At 36.9% G+C, this 18,763-nt stretch overlaps 1 protein-coding gene across 1 annotated transcript; it reads left to right on the top strand.

The window, feature by feature from the left end:
- Window positions 1-3,246: 3,246 nt before the first annotated feature.
- Window positions 3,247-18,507, top strand: LOC127810348 (DEAD-box ATP-dependent RNA helicase 51-like). The gene is made up of 12 exons (XM_052349777.1): window positions 3,247-3,911; window positions 11,978-12,163; window positions 14,121-14,306; window positions 15,119-15,202; window positions 15,544-15,585; window positions 15,820-15,891; window positions 15,983-16,282; window positions 16,511-16,549; window positions 16,664-16,768; window positions 17,330-17,398; window positions 17,491-17,616; window positions 18,087-18,507. The coding sequence occupies exons 1-12, from the start codon at window positions 3,426-3,428 to the stop codon at window positions 18,270-18,272; spliced, it is 1,881 nt and encodes a 626-aa protein (XP_052205737.1). The 5' UTR covers window positions 3,247-3,425; the 3' UTR covers window positions 18,273-18,507.
- Window positions 18,508-18,763: the final 256 nt, after the last annotated feature.

Genomic DNA, 18,763 nt, shown 5'->3' with positions numbered 1-18,763 from the left:
GCTCCCACTCAATCTCTTGATCTCTCTTTCTAAACTCTCGGCTCCTTATCTCTTTCCCGAGCTCTCATCTCCCCCTCTCGCGATCTCTCACTCCCCCAACCTTTCTCTGCTTCTCGGCCAAAGCTCTCAATGTGAGAGGAAATATCTTATTTTTGATGCTTGTTCTCTAAGCACATGCACCGCCACACACACACACACACATATATATATATATATTACACTTATATAATTTGTTATATAATAAAAATTATATATAACCCATAAATTAATTATTTTAAAGTTAGGGGTGTTACACTTCTTGTTACACAAAATGACAAATCGGTCGTGTAAATGTTTAGCGCTTTGAAAGAAACTGTTAACAGTTTTCTTACATGTCAAAGGAAATTGTTGATAGTTCATTTGAAACTATAGACAGTTTTGGCCTTTATTTTCAAACTTTGATTTATTGCATTTAGGCTCGCTATTAACTCTTAATAGCACTTTTCACTATCTCATATTAACACTAAGGCCCCCGTTAACTCTTAAGGGCATGCCCATCAACTTTTAATGATTGCTCCTCAATTATTAATCATTTAAACCCAACCCGTTAACTATTAACGATAAATTTCATTAACTCTTAATGACGGTTTCAGCCTTAATCACTTAGTCAACCATCACACTCGGATATGTGTGTGACTTTTTAGGTTTACTACTAAGTAGCAATCGGGACACGCCAACCACTTAACGTCGACTAAACACTTTTGGTCTACAACGAGGATCTTTTCATTTCTTCGATGTGCCCCAAAAAACCCTGAGTAACAACTAATATTATGTCAGGGTGATCCTACCAGTAATGAAGTATTACTTCAGAATAGAACCTATTTGGGCTTTCGATTCCTATGTACTTTAATCCCTCAATCAGTTATCATCCCAATCGAGTGAGAGTCATGGATTGATCAAACTCATTAACTCAATGACTATGCTAGAATCAGTGTGGTGAGATTGAGATGACACATCAGAACTCTTTCCAACATTATAACACTTTCCAATCAAGTGTACCCTGGTTAGGGGTTTCTACAATCAAGATCACCATTGATCGCATAGGAAGTTACCTTACGCTGGAGGTCGATGGATCCCATTAGCAATTACCTATCTCCATATGCCACTACACAAGGACCACACAGTGCATCTCCCACTCGTAAATCGAATGGTTCTTAGCAACGGCAAATCCCTGGCTCCGACACATGAGATAACTGTGTTGCTTCTGGTTAAAGGACCAGTGACATAATCGAACCCTATGATAAACCATAGATCCTCTCATCTATGTGATCTATCATGTGCGTCACATTCAATAAGTGTTCTACTAACACCTACCCACATGTATACTATATCCATCTCATGGATTATGGCATGTGACTCACCATCCTTTATCGTTAACATCTCATACTGATAAAAGGTAATATCTCATGTGTTAGTCCGTACTCGACTAATTATAGTCCCCATCTAAGAAGTCTAGGGATTGTGAATTATCATTAAGATATCCTTATTACAAAGGTTATGTCACATATTTTTAACACTTAAGAATAATACCTTTAACAAGAAATCTAATGATTCATTCATATATAATGATTGAAGAGATATGAATGAAGTTGTGACCTTGATCGTATGGAGTATTTATATACTCTTGATTGTATTAACTTGAGTTTGCCTTTTCCAAATATATGTTTTCTTTATAGGATGGATGCAGAGTAGTATAGCCATCTACTCTTTGGCGTCAATAGGAGACAAGATTGTTATAGGCCATAGCGAGGAAGAGAGATAAGAGGCCCTTGTAGGTTGCTAACATATTGGTTTTGTAGGCACTGATCTATTTTATATGCAAGAGCGGAACAATAGATGTTTTAGGGAGAATGAGCGTTCCGCTCCCCAACTAGCACATCAGGCACAACGTGCCATTTGGACACAGTTGGTCATTATTCCCTTTCCCCCTTCCATTTAGAGTCATGCTTTATGACACTTCTAATGGCTTCCGACCAACCAGTTTTCCTTATTTTACTGAGTTGTACTACTTAGTAACTTGGAGTTGACAGAGCCTTTGCATCAACTTTCAAGTAAAATGGTGTTTGACTCATGAGTATGTTTATGCACCCTCAATCATTGTTTGGGAAGTAGCTAAGGGTTGACAATATGCTCCTGGATCAATTCCTCGCATGAATGTACCAAAATAATGCTGATGGAGGTTTATGATTTGATGGTTCTCCCAATATGCTGGTTCCTACTTAGTTTTGACTTCTTAGTAATTGCAGGGGGGAATGGTTGATAGAGCTCTTACATCGACCTTTATGTAAAATAGTGGATTTGATTATGAGTATGTCTTGCACCTTAAGCCATTGTTTGGTGAGTAGCCGGGGGTTGACAATATGCTTCTGCATCAATTCCTTGTACGAATGTATTTATCTATTGCTTAGGGTGGCTCTTACATCTGACAACTCTCTATTTGCTCCTTAGTCACTCCACTACTTCAAGCTGCTTTCCTCATCTTTCGGTGGTTTGATTCATGAATGTGCTTTTGAACTCAAAGCATTTATGTTTAGGGAAGATGTTTTTTCGCTAATGGGCTCTTTTGATATTGCGGCTGAAGATCTCTCCTGACATATGTATTTATTTTTTTCCTTCTGTTAAGAGCCCTGTTTAGTGGTTTCTTCCTTAGCACTTCTAATTTGATTCTTTATATTGTGAAACTCTGTTCTACCTTTAAATTGCAGACCCTTTTGTGATATTTTTTTTTATTTTAATGCAATTCTTATATATAGGAAAACTATAATTTAAATTATAAATTGACCAAGCACGGTTTTAGTGCATTGCACCATGTTGACTATTAAAAAATATAAAAAGAACAGAAAAATAAAAGAGCCACAAAGCCAAAAAAACCAAGAAAAAAGATATTTTTATTGAAATTGAAATGAAATATTAATAGATAATTAAAAACTACTCACATAATTTGTTATGGTATCTGGAAATAAGAAAAAAGAACGTTGCAATGATTTTTATTTATTAAAATACATATAATTTTGAATATTCAAAGACAGAGTAAAAAAAAGAAAAACGGAACATGGCTGGCGCCAGCCCAGCCCGCGAGTAGGCTGGCCGAAGGGCCAAGCCCTGATTGTGAGTTGGGCGGGCTTTCCTCGCTCCAACTAAGGACCCGACCCTGATCCATGGGCATTAATATAAAATGGTCACATTGAGGCAGTTAGGGTTTGAAAACCCTTGGACTCCTTTTCCCTCGTCTCTTCCGATAGGCGGTTGCGTTTGCCGCCGGCCACTGCACATCGCCCCTCCGTTTTCTCTCCGGCACCTGCCTCCGCCATATTCCAATCGTCAACTACGGCAGACCGCCATCTATTTCGACGGACAGCATCGCGCAGCGAGCTTTGCCACCGGTCATGGCAGAGATCGAAGGGAAAAACCCTAGCAGCATGGGTGACGAAGAGAAAAATACGAAGCACAGGCTAAGGAGAGAGAAGAAGAAAAAGAAGCAGCAGCAGCGTGTACCGGTGTCTGACGCGGCCAGCTGTGAAGATGTGGAAAACGGAGTTGCAGAAGCGAAGAGAGGGAAGGATTTGGTTGAGAGTGACGGAGGAGGAGCGAGGGAAAGCGGCGAACTCAACAAGAAGAAGAGGAAAAGGAAGAGGGAGTTGAAGAGAGATAAATTGGATGAGGAGGTTGGTAATAGTAGCGGTGGGGATGAGGCGGGAGAAGAGCAAGGAGGGGGAGGCAAGGGCAAGGAAGGGTTTAAGAGTGAGGAGAAGAAAGAGGTGAAAACGAGTAGTCCCTCTGGGATTATGACTACGGAGAAGTTTGAATCGTTGCCTATATCGGAACTCACTCACAATGCTATCAAAGAGATGGAGTTCCAGTTCTTGACTCAGGTATCAAAAGCCTTGAATTTGTTGCCTTTTCGATTACGATTTGTGTTTGCAGTTTGGATGGGATTAAAAATGAACTTTGTTTAGATTGCCTCTTTGCTGTTACTCACTGTTGACATACTGCTTTTAGTTCCTCTTTCCTTCTATTTGTCTATGTGTTGGCATAAAATAGAGAAACTAGGGTAGTGAAAGAATTACATTTTTGTGACTTGAAGTCCTCATTAGTAAAGACATGACAGTAAGGATTGATGGGAAGATAAATGAGCCTGTTGAAACGTGTGCGCTCCTTTATTTTAGCTTAATGTTTTAGATCATTGAGGATTAGGAGACTGACCTTGTTCTGCTTGGTGCATGTATTTTTTTTTTTTTTTTTTTTTTGGGGAGGGGAGTTCTTATTACATATTTTCTCTCATTAAAATCGGAATTTTAAGTGACATCGAAAAAGGATTCATAAAATCAGATTATAAAATCGAATCGTAAAATTATAAGATTTTAGAGATAATTAAAAATACCCTTTAATTTTTATAAATATATGTTTATAACATAATTTTATAAAAAATAAATTAATATCATTTAATAACCTAATTATTCCTTGTTATAACTCAAAAGATGATGCTTCCAAAATATAACCAAAACTAACATGTTGGTATAGGCAATTTAGAGGCAAAATATAGCTTAAAATTCTTTAGAGGATGATTCCAATATTCTCCATTAGATTTAAGTTGCAATTTATACTTGAAGTGTAAAATCGTTTGGGGATCTCTGAAGCATAAAATCGCAAAATTGTGCACATAAAATCAGGATTTTATAGGATTTTACCCCAAATAAGATTTTACATGGGATTTGAATCGTTTGGGAGTCTTCAAAGTATAAAATTGTAAAATCGTACAAGTAAAATCAGGATTTTAACAACAATGATATCGGGCAATGAAATGGTGGTTGCTTAAAGCAAAAATATACATTATATGCAAGTTAATGTTTTTTTTCTTAGCAACCTAGTGGTTTTAGACTTTTAGCAATTCAAATTGAAAAAGATATGCTCTCCAAATTGTGTAATGTAATTATTTGATCAGAGGTGATAGAAGAACTGAAAATCTGCCTTTTTTAAATAGGTATGTTGAATCTAGGATTGGATACCACACAAGAAACCCCACTCTCTCACAACTAACACTCACCCGATAGAACCAAAAATAGGATAACACAAGTTAGAGAAAAACAAAGCAATAACAAAAAGATAAATGAGACAAGAAACTTATCCTGTTCAGGCATGGAAATGCCCTACATCCAGACTGCCGAAGCCTTTGAGAAATCCGCTAGAAAGCAATCAAGATTACAACACTCCCTCTCACACACATTTGGCTATGAATCAATAGCCTTACCTCTCGAGAATACAAGGACCGAGCCTTTGCTCACTCTCAATTCTCTAGAACCCGTGTAAGATAGAAACCAAAAGAAATGAATGCTGAAAATCTACCTCCCGAGAGCCTATCCGCCTCTATTTATAAGAGATAGAGGCAGTTACAAATCAATGACTTAAATGTAAATAGAAAGAAATAAAAGGACTACTGGTACTAACTCTAAGTAAGTTAGTTCCGTTGCATTTTAAACTCATAAAACATAAAATACAAACTTATTTATAACTACATTTAAATTCCTCTATCGAGAATTGATGCTAACTAATGCAAATCCTAACAATTTTCTCCACCATTTGCATAGTTGAGCCTTTAATCTTCAGTCTTCCAGGTTCTGCTTCTGCTTCCTCTCTTCCATCTCTCAGCTTCTTTCTAAGCTTAATTGCTTAGACTACCTCAAGCTATGTTGAGTTGCTTCATGCAGTGCTTCATCTTGGCTGTTGGAACGGCCTTGGTGAATACGTCCGCTGCATTGTCTTCCCGTCACCTTTTCCAGCTTTAGTTCTTTCCTGTCAAGAATTTCCTTGATAAAATGCAGTCGCACATCAATATGTTGTGTGCGTTCATGGTGTGCGTGATTTCTAGCTAGGTGAATAGCACTTTGGCTATCACATTTTAGGGTTGTATCTATCTCCCTTCCTAGCAATTCTCCTAGAAGCCCTTTTAACCATATAGCCTCCTTTATTGCCTCTGTTATGGCAATGTATTCTGCCTCAATAGTTGATAAGGCTATTACATGTTGTAAACTCACTGTGGCATCCCAGACCTTGAAGACATAGCCTGTAGCTGATCTTCTCCTATCCTGATGTGTTGCATAGTATGCATCAAAGTATCCTAGGATTTTGGCTTCTATTTCATTTCCTTCTCCACCATAAACCAAACCAGTACCTAATGATCCTCTTAGGTTTTTGAACATCCACTTAACTGCTCCCTAATGAGCCTTCCCTGGGTTTGCCATAAAACGGCTAACCACACTCATTGCATGTGCAAGATCCGGCAGAGTAAAAACCATGCTATACATCCAGCTTCCTACTGCACTAGAGTATAGAACATCTCTCATTTCTGCCTTATCTTCCTCATTTATGGGAGATTGACTTACTAATAGCTTGAATTGAAATGTTGGGCAAACGGTGTGCTGACAGCCTTTGCTTCAGCCATCCCAAATCTTTGGATTAATTTCCTTAGATAATTTTCTTGTGGCAGTCCTAGGGTTCTTATCTTTTTATTCCTCTTAATTTCAATTCCCAATGTCTTCCATGCTTCTCCTAAGTCTTTCATTTCAAATGCTGACTTTAAGTCCAGCTTTAACTGTTGGATTTCCTCCCTTGATTGACTTGCAATCAACATGTCGTCAAGATACAATAGGAGGTACATGTATATGCTGTTTGATACTTGTTTAAAGTATACACAACAATCATATGAACTCCTAACAAATCCATGTTCAATCATAAAAGTGTCAAATCTTTTATACCATTGACTTGGTGATTGTTCTAGTCCATATAGGGATTTCCTAAGAAGGCATACTTGCTCTATTTTTCCTTTAGACTTGAACTCCTTTGGCTGCTCCATGAGAATTTTTTCATCTAATTCTCCATGTAAGAAGGTAGTCGTGACATCCATTTGTTCCAGCACTATGGGCTGTCATTGCAAGGAGTATTCTAATTGAGGTGTGCCTAACCATCAGGGAAACAACCTAATTATAATCTACTCTTGCAATCTGTGTGAATCCTTTAGCAACCAACCTAGCTTTATATCTAGGCTTAGTATCCTTCTCAGCTCCTTCCTTGATTTTATAGATCCATTTAGAGCCCACTACTCTATGTCCCTTAGGCCTTTCAACTAAGGTCCATGTCTCATTCTTATTTAATGAGTTGATTTTTGATTTCATAGTCTTAATCCACTTCCTTGAATCCTTTGAGGCTATAGCTTCCTTATACGTTTGAGGTTCCTCCCCCACAACCTCCGATACACTTGTAAGTGCATAGGAAACTAGGTCTGAAAAACCATATCTCTTAGGGGGTTTGGACTGCCTTTTTTGCCTGTCTCAAGCAACATTATACCTATGCTGGTCTAATATGTCTTCTGCATTTGATCCCTCCTTTCTTTCTTCTTGAGGGTCAAAGTCTTGGTTAGCTATGGGCTCCTCTAGATCTACTTCCTGATCCAAACTTTGGCTTTGTGAGCCAGATGCTTCTACACTAGGTATGTTTTCTTGCCATTCTATATCTACATTTTATATTGTAAATGGTGGCTCCTTAATACCATTATCATGCAGTCCCTTAGCTACAGATTTCTCATCAAATATGACATCCCTGGTAACTATAATCCTTTGGTTTTCAGGTTCTAGATTCCATAGCTTATACCCTTTTACCCTGACTGGATATCCTATGAAAATACATTTCTGTGCCCTAGGTTCCAACTTTCCTTGTTTTACATGGGCATATGCAATACACTCGAATACCCTTAGGTGTTTTAGGTTAGGTTTATGTCCTGTCCATTTTTCATAGGGGGTCTTAAACTCTATGACAACTGATGGAGACCTGTTTAGTACATAGGCTGCAGTGTTCATAGCTTCTCCCCAAAATGCTTTTGATAGGTTTGCATGGAATAACATACACCTAACTCTCTTTAAGAGAGTCCTATTCATCCTCTCGGCAAGGCCATTTTGTTTAGGGTTTCCTGGGGCAGTCAAATGCCTAACTATTCCACTATCTTTACATAGATTTGTGAACTCTTTGTTGCAGAATTCAAGACCATTGTTAGTCCTAATGGTCTTTATCTTCCTTCCCCTTTGGTTCTCTATCATGGTTTTCCATGTTTTGAATGCCTCAAAAGTATGTTCTTTTGTTTTCAAAACATAAATCCATACCATTCTTGAGAAGTCATTAATTATGGACAAAAAATACCTAGCTCCAGCATAAGTGACAGTCTGGGCAGGTCCCCCTAAATCGCTATGAATATAGTCTAGGGGTCCCTTGGATGAATGAATAGTTGTTTTATTAAATTTTACTTTAGTGGCCTTTCCATATATGCAGGATTCACACTTCTTTAGTTCTGCCACTTGGTCCCCCTTTAGCATCCCTTGCTTGGCTAATTCTTTAAGGCCAAGCTCACTAATGTGAGCCATCCTAAGGTGCCACAATCTTGTAGTTGTGGCTGCCTTATCACCTACCACTATTGCTTCCCCATTTAACCCAGCAGCTTGCAGAACATATATCCCATTTTGCTGGCTAGCCTTCATACACACTGGGGATCTTTTTGATACCTTAAGTGTATCTCCTTCTCCCTTTCCCTTAAAACTATAGCCATTCTTAGTTAATTCACCAAGAGAGATTAAGTTTCTTTTTAATTCCGGGATGTGTCTTACAACTTGAAGGGTCCTATAGGTATTGTCATGCATTTTAAGCCTTGCATCTCCTACTCCTAGGACCTTACACTCATGATCATTTCCTAGAAGAACCTTGCCCCCATCAGTTGCCTGGTAGTTTACAAACCAGTGTTTATTTGGTGTCATGTGGAAGGAACACTCGGAATCCATAATCCATATTTCCTTTATCGAGTTCTCACACACTATTAGTGCATCAGAACTATCATACCCAAACTCACAAATTGATGCTCCACCATCCGAGACATTTTTTTCCTTGAAATCTTTCTTTCTCTTTGGACAATTTCTTTTAAAATGCCCTTCTTCTTGGCAGTGATAACACTTAGCAGGATTCCTTCCATTTCTTGACTTAGATCTAGATTTATTTTTCTCTTTGGAATCCTTTTTAAAATTCCTAGATCTAGCAGTCATAACATCACCACTGGAGGATTTTTCTTCCTGGTGATACCTTAAATCTTTAGAATTTAGGGCTTCGATTACATCTTCTAAAGACAATTTATCTCTGCTATGTTGCAGAATATTAATAAAGTGCTCATATGACCGAGGTAGAGTACAATAAAACTAATGCCCTATCTTCATCATCATACTTGACATTGATGTTTTCTAAGTCTAGGCAAAGTTTATTAAACTCATCTATATGATCTTACAGCTTTTGATTTTCTTTCATTCTAAATGTAAAGAATTTTTTCTTTAGGTATAACCGGCTTGATCGGGTTTTTGTTAGATAAAGACTGTCCAATTTTTTCCAGATTTCTAAGGCTGTAGTCATCTTAGACACTTCCCTTAATGCCTTATCTCCTAAACTAAGAATTAGGGTATTAAATGCCTTCTCTTCTATGTCCGCTCTCTATTCTGCTGAGAGAGTTTTAGTCCCATCCCCTACTTTATCCTTATCCCTTGATTCCTCTTTCAGCGCCTCGTTTAATCCAAGATTACCGAGGAGGACCTGCATCTTTTTTTTTTCCATAGAGAAAAATCATTGGAGCCATTAAATTTTTCTATATCGTTTCTAGATGCAGATCCGGACAAAGCCATTTTCTTGGGTTTCTAAGACTGTTCTAAGGGTTCTTGGATGAATCTTGAAAGTGATTGTGTGCAATCCTAAGCTTTGATACTAAATTGTTGAATCTAGGACCGAATACCACACAACAAACTCCACTCTCTCACAACCAACACTCACCTGATAGAACCAGAAATAGGATAACACAAGTTAGAGAAAAACAAAGCAATAACAGAAAGATAAATGAGACAAGAAACTTATCCTGGTTTAGGCATAAAAATGCCCTACATCCAGACTGTCGAAGCCTTTGAGAAATCCACTAAAAAACAATCAAGATTACAATACTCCATCTCACACACATCTGGCTATGAATCGAGCATTTGCTCACTCTCAATTCTCTAGAACCCGTGCAAGATAGAAACCAAAAGAAATGAATGCTGAAAATCTACCTCCCGAGAGCCTATCCGCCTCTATTTATAAGATATAGAGGCGGTTACAAATCAAGGACTTAAATGTAAATAGAAAGAAATAAAAGGACTACCGGTACTAACTCTTAGTAAGTTAGTTCCGTTACATTTTAAACTCATAAAACATAAAATACAAACTTATTTATAACTACATTTAAATTCCTCTATCGAGAATTGATGGTAACTAATGTAAATCCTAACAAGGTACTTATTTGTCAACCTGTTACACAATTCTCAGTTCTCATCCCTTATTAGTAGTGGCATACTGTTACTTGCCTATTGTCACTGGATCACTGCCAAAAAAAAAAAAAAAAAAAAAAAAGAAGAGAAAAGAAGATGAAGAAAAATTAAAGAAAGACTTTGATGTGGGATAAGTTATACTGAATTTCCTAGCATTATGATTAGCTTGACTTCTGTAGTATTTCCTCACTCAACCTTTCTAATCTTGACTTGTTTCAAAAGTGTGACATTTAGTGAAGGCAGAGAATTTTTCCCTTTTAATTGTCTTTCCAGACTGGAATCTACAGTCAAGTGTGAATCAACCACCTTATTGGGTGAGAAATCAGGTGTCACGACCCGGGGGTCAAATTGTAATCTCTCTGAAAATTTAAAACTGTAATGGTGGGAGCCAACTGAATTCGTTACTAGTAGCTTTAGTCTTTACCATTCTACCCCTAGGTATGGTTGTAACAGCAGGGAAGAGCCTACATAAGGCTGAGATACGCGAGGATGGGAATTCATGTATGCAAACACTACTGAATTCTTTCCCTCCCAAACTTCTCTCTCAATTCTTTCTACTTCTTTCAAACTCTCCCTCCAAATTCTCTCTCTCCCCCTCTCTTCTATTCTCTTAATTGTTCTGGAAATGTTGAGCCTCCAGAGGTTTATTATACTAAACTGAAACAAGTTGGGTCTTGTTTGGGTTACTGAAATTAACCAAAGGCTGTTGACTCCAGGGACCTAGTTTTGGTTTTTTGGTTTTTCTTCTTCAAGAGCACCATGCAGACCTACCTCATTAAGGTGACAAAGAAACACTGATTAGAAGGGTGGGTTGATTAGACAGACGGAGAAGATGGCTCACCTATCACAACAACAGAGTAAACAGTTCACCTGGGACTACATTTCTGTCACAATCCTAGGATTTGCCTAGGGATTGAGTAGGAATTTACTGAGGAATTCGGTAGAACCCGGAAAGATAGAACAGAAATGGAGGGAGAATGAGACAGAAAGAGGGAGATAACAGCAAGATTTGAGGGAGAAACGCAGTCAGAACAGAGAAAGGGAGAGAGATCAGAGGTTAGCGAGAGATCAGAAAGTTGAGAGAGAAACAGCAAGTTCAATTATCATTCAAAACATGTCCATTCTCTACCTATTCTAACCTATTTATAGGCTGGTAACTGAAAGGTACAAACATGAACAACCTACAGTACAATATAATAATGCGAACAACCTACAGTACAATATAGTAATGCATTTTAACTAACTACTATTATAATCACAATTACAGCCTTGGGGATTTTTGGGGTCGTGACAATTTCTTGAAGGAATGAGAAACTATCATCCCTTTTCTTTTTGAATAGACAGAAAGGAGCTCCTTGGTGGACTTATGCAATGCATCTTTTTTGTAAATGTATATATTTGTGCATCAGCAGCATAATTCGTCCTTGAGAATGGGCTATCGATCCCTTCATAAATCTGATTTCCCTTTGCTGATTGCTCAATCGTGTTGTCTTTCTCAATATATTATTTGTGGATATCTCCAAATAGACTTTGAATTCCTCCACTAACTTCTGCAATAACTGCAGATCCAATTCAGAGCTATTCCACCACTTCTGGAAGGGAAGGATGTTCTTGGGGCTGCACGGACAGGATCGGGGAAGACCCTTGCTTTTCTGATACCTGCTATGGAGTTGTTGTATCATGCTCGTTTTACTCCCCGTGATGGGACAGGGGTGATTGTCATTTGCCCAACCAGGGAGCTAGCCATACAGGTTTGTATCCCCTTCCTGTTTCTTCCCTATGAAAATAGTTTTTTTCTATCTTTTTTTTTTTTTGGGGGGGCGGGGACCACATGCATGCACTGACACGATTGATTGTTCCATCGATAGTAAATCTGTACCACATTTTCAGCTGCTTATTAGTATCAGTATTTTTCACGATAGCCGGTGATGTAATTCCAAGTCTTACTCATGTATTGTAATCCTCTCAATCACATGTCTCTTTTCTAATAAATATCCTTTTGAAAAAAGCAAGGTATAACAAAAATACTATAGAATAAAGCTGTCCTTATTCTGTATCCTTCTTTTTGCAGTAAGGAATCGCTAATATTAGTTGTTGCACATTGAATGTTGTGACATTTGTATTAGATTAGATTAATTGTAAATCATGTATCTTTGTTTTGCTGCATATTATCTTTCCTGTTTTATCGTTAGAATTAATTGCTCTTCTAGAAGGTTTGTTTCTAGAAGGAGGCAGCTGTCCTTTTGGATTAGTTATTCAGTTAGGCAGTTGGTTAGTTAGTTGTTTTATTTTTCTATCTTGTGCTCCACTCCCCTATATCCTATAAATAGGGGTCGTGGATAGGAGTATCGAGAGAGAGGATTAGTGCGCCAATTGTTGAGAAGTTAATCTTCCGGTTTTCTGTCTTGATTTGGGGATTGAGTGTGAGAGGTAGGGAGTGGCTGGTTTGTAGCTTGTATTCCCTAGTTTCCCTATAGCTCTCAGTGTATATGGGCGGGAGGGGTTAAGTTCTCGTTGTAATCATCCCTTGGGTGTTTCAAGATAGTGGATTTCATTGGTGCCTAGCAGTCTGGATGTAGGTCTTGGATTTCAAGACCGAACCAGGATAAACCTTGTTGTTTTGTGTGTGTGTTTCTGTTTTGTGGTGTTTCCTTTATGCGTTTTCTTTTATCAGTGTGTTCTTGGGTTTGATAGTGAGCTGGTTGAGTTGAGAAAATAAGTGGAGAGCTGTGAGTTACTCTAACATTGAAATTTCCGTCTTTATTTCAGTTTCTTTTCAGTTTTAGGGTGCATGCATAATATTATTTTAGGGATGTTAGTGTTGTTTGATGTTATTCTAGGATCTTCTGTTTGTCAAGATTCTTTTTAGATTTGATTTCTATTATTTTATCCGAACATGTTATGCCTTCCACTAATTTTCTAGCTTATAGGTTTTTATAATATTAGGGGGGGGGGTTCATTTGGCTAAATGCCCTTGGGGAAATTTCTACATCACCTCCCTCCCCAATCTGCCCACCCAATTAAAAAATGGAAAGGGAAAAATGTTCTAAATCCTCTCCAAGGCGCCATGTACCTAGGGTTTAACCTAGGGTTTTAGGAGATAATTGGAGGGAATTGAGGGATACAGATCAGAAGAATTGGGGAAGGAATTCAGGAAGAACAGAAACAGAGAGAGAGATTAGGGAGAACCGAGAGAAAGAGAGGGAAATTGAGGGACAATTGATGAGAGAGAAAGTCTGAAATTCAAATATCATTCCACAACATGCATTCTCTACCTACTCTAGCTTATTTATATGAAATTCTCTTCTTTCAGTTACAGTATAACTGAAAGGTACAAACAGTTTAGCAGCAAAGTACAACAAAAAGAAAATACATGTATTCGTTAATTCCTAATATATCCTTGTGACACAAGAATACTCTGTTGTCTGAAGTTTCTGTAAATCTATTGATGAGAAGTAGATAAATCATTGAATTTCCAAATACAGTTTTAACATTTGAAGTTCAACTGCCCTCCCCCCCAACATAAACACACAAACCTATGAAATTTGATGCTTTAATTAAAGTGCAAATAGAAGGACAAACAAGTGCAGAAGGCTATGTAATTTGGGTCATTGTTACGGAAAGTCTTATGATGCAATTTACTTGTGGGAAACACAAATTATGCAATCTCATTATTTCAGTGGAGTAATCATCTGTTGATACGTGCAGACACATGCAGTGGGAACTGACCTTCTCAAGCATCATTCTCAGACTCTTGGCTTGGTTATTGGTGGGGCTTCTCGAAGAGGAGAAGCAGAGCGTATTGTTAAGGGAGTAAATCTTTTGGTAGCTACCCCTGGGCGACTTCTTGACCACCTACAGAACACCAAGGGCTTCATATATAAAAATCTGAAGGTATGATTTTCATTCATAGAATGAACAGCTCTATATGATTGGCTTTATTGGCAATGTATATGGGATCAATTAATTGATTAACTAGATTATAAAATACTCTTATGCAGTTAATTATCTTGTTGTCTCATCAGGGCTTGATCTAAAGTTCATGGTATAATAAATTTTATTCTCGATCTTGGTGTTCTAGATGGTAAAGATTAGTTAATCTCAAAATGTGCATTCTTTAGTTATTTTTAATTTTTTGGATTTCATTTTTTGGACTAAATATGAATGAAGATTCTGTTTAGAAACAGAATAAAAAATATCCTAATTTCATTCTGATGGTAAAAAAGAAAGAAGAGTGGTATTTCCTCCTTCTGGTTACAGTTTTGACTTCATTGCTGGAATTTTTTGCATTCAATACGTCAAGGTTTGCTATGGTATAGGTGGAGATCTGTGTGTGTACTGTTCTTTGTGTAATGTCGTGTGTTTGGCTCTGGAGGAATGATAGAGATACTAATAGCTTACGACATTGTATTCTTTCTTGAGCTGAACCTTTATTTATTTGTTCATTCCCATTTTTGTGTTTTAAGGAGGATAATGGTTTTACTTTTTTTTTTTTCTTGCTGATATGGGATGAGTTCTACTTGCTTGTAGACACGTAGGCTTGTTCTTTCTCTTATTCATTTTCTTACTTTCACCTCTTTTCAGCTATTTCCTTTTTGAGTTTCATTTTAGCTTGTAATGCAAAATCTTGTTGAAGCCAGAACAATCTGCTCAGTGTTTTTCTACTGTGTGTAATAACTTTCATCTATGATGTCTTGCACTTGTAGTGCCTCGTGATTGATGAAGCTGACAGGATTCTGGAAGCAAACTTTGAAGAAGAAATGAAGCAAATCATTAAGATTTTGCCGAAGGTAAGGAATTCTATAACAGTTCTGCAGAAAAAAAAAAAAAGAATGTCATAACGCCAATCTGAACCAAGGGCTTACATGATGTGAACTTTTTTCCCTTTGTTTATTTCATTTTCATGTATCAAGCTGCCAAAATGTCAATGGTATCTTGCTTTTTATTATGTTCAGGGTGTGCAGTTAATTGAATTGCTAATTCATTAATGACTATTATTTTTGCACTTTTTGGCCATCCTGCAGTGTGCTGGGTCAATTCAAGTTTGTATTCTTCACTTTTTGGAATGTTAGGAATTGTTGTCTTGTCTTGTATTGTATTGCAACTAATTGAAATGTTACCTATTGTGCAGAAGAGGCAAACAGCTCTTTTCTCAGCTACCCAGACTAGAAAGGTGTCCCTATCCGAGCCTCGTCTCTCTGACTGTTTTCTTTACTTAGATCTAGCATTGTCTTCAGAAGTTTAAATTTCTTTCTCAATATCATGAAAATTTTGCATTTTTAGGAAACTTCTTACTAGAGTTTTCTGATATATGAAAAATTTTCTGAACTTGTATATTTTTACTTGGCCATAGAAAAATCCTAGTTATCTGTTTTAGAGAGTTGATATAAATATTTCTAAACTTCAGGTTGAGGATCTTGCTCGTTTGTCCTTTCAGACAACTCCTATATATATTAACGTAGATGATGGTCGAAATAAGGTAAACTAATACTTGGAATTTATTTAATATTTGTCAGTTGCTGTTCTTTAGTCTCCATTTCTAAAGCCTGACAAGATGTTTGGTATTGTAGGTCACTAATGATGGGCTGCAACAAGGCTACTGTATTGTGCCAAGTGCGAAGAGATTTATTATTCTCTATACCTTCTTGAAAAAGAATCTCTCAAAGAAAGTGATGGTTTTTTTTTCCTCTTGCAATTCTGTAAAATTTCATTCCGAACTTCTTAGATATATTTCTATCGATTGCTTTGATATCCATGGAAAGCAAAAGCAGCAAAAGCGCACAGCCACGTTTCTTGAGTTTTGCAAAGCAGAGAAAGGCATCTTGTTATGCACTGATGTTGCTGCTCGTGGCCTTGATATTCCTGCAGTGGTACGTCTCCTAGTGGATTGTGTTTAAAATTGTGATTTTTAAACTCTTAAGTGTATCTATTATTAGGATCTAATTTACTGCAATGTAATGTGAGAAAAGGATGCAAAATCATCTATAATGCTGGCAAGAAGAGGCCAGTTATATGTAATTTAATTTTCATCCATTATAGTTCATGTTAATTAATTTTCTTTTCTCTGCTCTATTTTCTTTCCTCTGCTCTATTTGTAGGATTGGATTTTGCAATATGATCCCCCGGATGATCCCAAGGTCTTAATTTTTTGTCTTAGTTTTTTTTTCTCTGGTTAATCTCAGCTGTGTTTGTTAGTATCCCATTTTCATCATCATTTACCGTTTGGTGTTGTTTTGAATAACTGAATTCAGGAATATATCCACAGAGTTGGTCGTACAGCCCGTGGGGAAGGAGCAAAGGGAAATGCCTTACTTTTGTTGATTCCAGAAGAAATGCAGTTTTTGCAGTATCTTAAGGTCTGATATATTTTTTTTTTTCTACAAATTGTATGAGAATAAATAGTAACTAATAAGTGGACTAAGTACTTTGAAAAAATTGTGATTGGTTTTCCTCCTGTTTTTTGATAAAGATGAAAATCCCTCTATATAAAGGTTAGAGCCCCCATCTGGAAACGAAGGAAAATTAGATGCAAAGATTATAATTTCCTTTATATTGATCCATCTCATGCAAAGTCTCATAATATAATGAAGAGGTGGGAGAATTTTTGCCTTCAGATTTCCCTTTTGCTAACTCTTGTTGTCTGCATACTGCTTTATAGGTATTTTTACTTGACATCTATGCTAGTGTAAAAACATATGCATGGGAAACTGAATTTCTACTCTCGTCCGTTTGCTTTTATAATTATGATTTTGGAGCATCAGAAGGAACCGTAAAAGCCTAAATCACACCCTACTTGTATCAAAAGACAAATTAGTTTTGTAGTTAGTCATCTTGTTAAATGAACTAGCTCTTCATTTGATTGATTGAAGTTTATAGTTTCTTAAAATTCTTCTCTTTCTCCCTTGCCCCTTCTTTAGAAAGCAAAAGTTCCTGTCAAGGAGTACGATTATGACACGAAAAAGTTAACCAACGTACAACCATACCTGGTATGTTTTTTCCAGCTTATTTTCCTTTATTCTTTTATTTACTGGTTTCAGCATTGATTTGGGTAACTTGAATGGACTTGTTATTGAAACAGGAAAAAATGGTGGCCAAAAATTATTACTTGAACAAGTCTGCTAAAGATGCATACAGATCATACATATTAGCCTATAATTCACATTCAATGAAGGATGTCTTCAACGTTCATCGCCTAGACCTGCAGGTATCTCATCAAGAATGGGAATATTAACATTGTTGTTGCACAGTGTCGATTGAATTTGTGATTGATGCATATTTTTCTGTCAAGTATTCAGGAACTTTATCCTTGAAATTTCCAGGAAACCATTTGCAGACCCATTTTGGTTACAATATACCACATATAATGCATGGTTAAGAATAATTTGAGCTTAGAACGAATGGTAGATGTTAAGGGCAGTAGAAGCCACATGTTTTGACTACTGAATTAGATGGGCATACCACCCACGTATAGCTGATAGCTGATAGCTGATAGCTGATAATTTAGGATTATTGAGCTCTTGCTATTTGTGAATATATCATTAATTATAGACGTCTGGAATGAAAATGGTGGCTTGCTTGTTTGGCACTGTGACAACCTCTTCTCTAAATCTGTATTGACTTTAATTAGAACATTTATAAACAATTGTAAAGATGAATGTCTTTTGTTTTGGCAAGGCTGTTGCTGCTTCTTTCTGCTTCGCTAATCCGCCAAAGATAAATCTGAACATAGACAGCAGTGCTTCCAAGTTCAGGAAGAAAATGCGCAAGGTTGAAGGCAGCCATCATCATGGGTTTAGTGAGAGTAACCCCTACGGCAAACAAAGAGGCGAAGATGATTCGAGACAATTTGTGAGGTATTAGAAAAGACCGAATCAGCCATTATACCTACTCCAAATTCTTCCTTGAAATTGTGTTGTGTACAAGTTTCCTTGAAATTTTGTTGGCTCCAATTTTGCAGTGAGTTTTATAGCCAGAAGATGCTTTCAGGCAACACAAAGCGTTTCTGTATTTCTATTTTTAATTGAATACGCTTTCTCGATAGTCTTATATTGTACAAGTCATGACTTCAATATTACTATGTTTTATCTCTCTATAATGCCCCCCATTCCAAACCTGATTTTAAAAGATTTAAAATGTCATGTTTTGCATATACAAATAGTTTTTTTAAATGGCTTAGAAGTTAGAGATATATCTCGGCGTACATAAAAAGCTGCAATTTAAATTGTATTTGTATTAATCTTTACTTTTTAAGTAAAATTAAAAATGATATGTTATTATTAATGTTATTTAATCTCAAAATGATTTATTTGTTTAATTAATAAAATATACGATTGGGCACGATTATGATATTT

Source organism: Diospyros lotus, chromosome 9, assembly GCF_014633365.1.
Source record: "Diospyros lotus cultivar Yz01 chromosome 9, ASM1463336v1, whole genome shotgun sequence".
In the NCBI taxonomy this organism is placed as follows: Eukaryota; Viridiplantae; Streptophyta; class Magnoliopsida; order Ericales; family Ebenaceae; genus Diospyros; species Diospyros lotus.
Note: the sequence above shows the minus strand (reverse complement) of the source record. Positions and strands in the feature narration are given on the sequence as shown.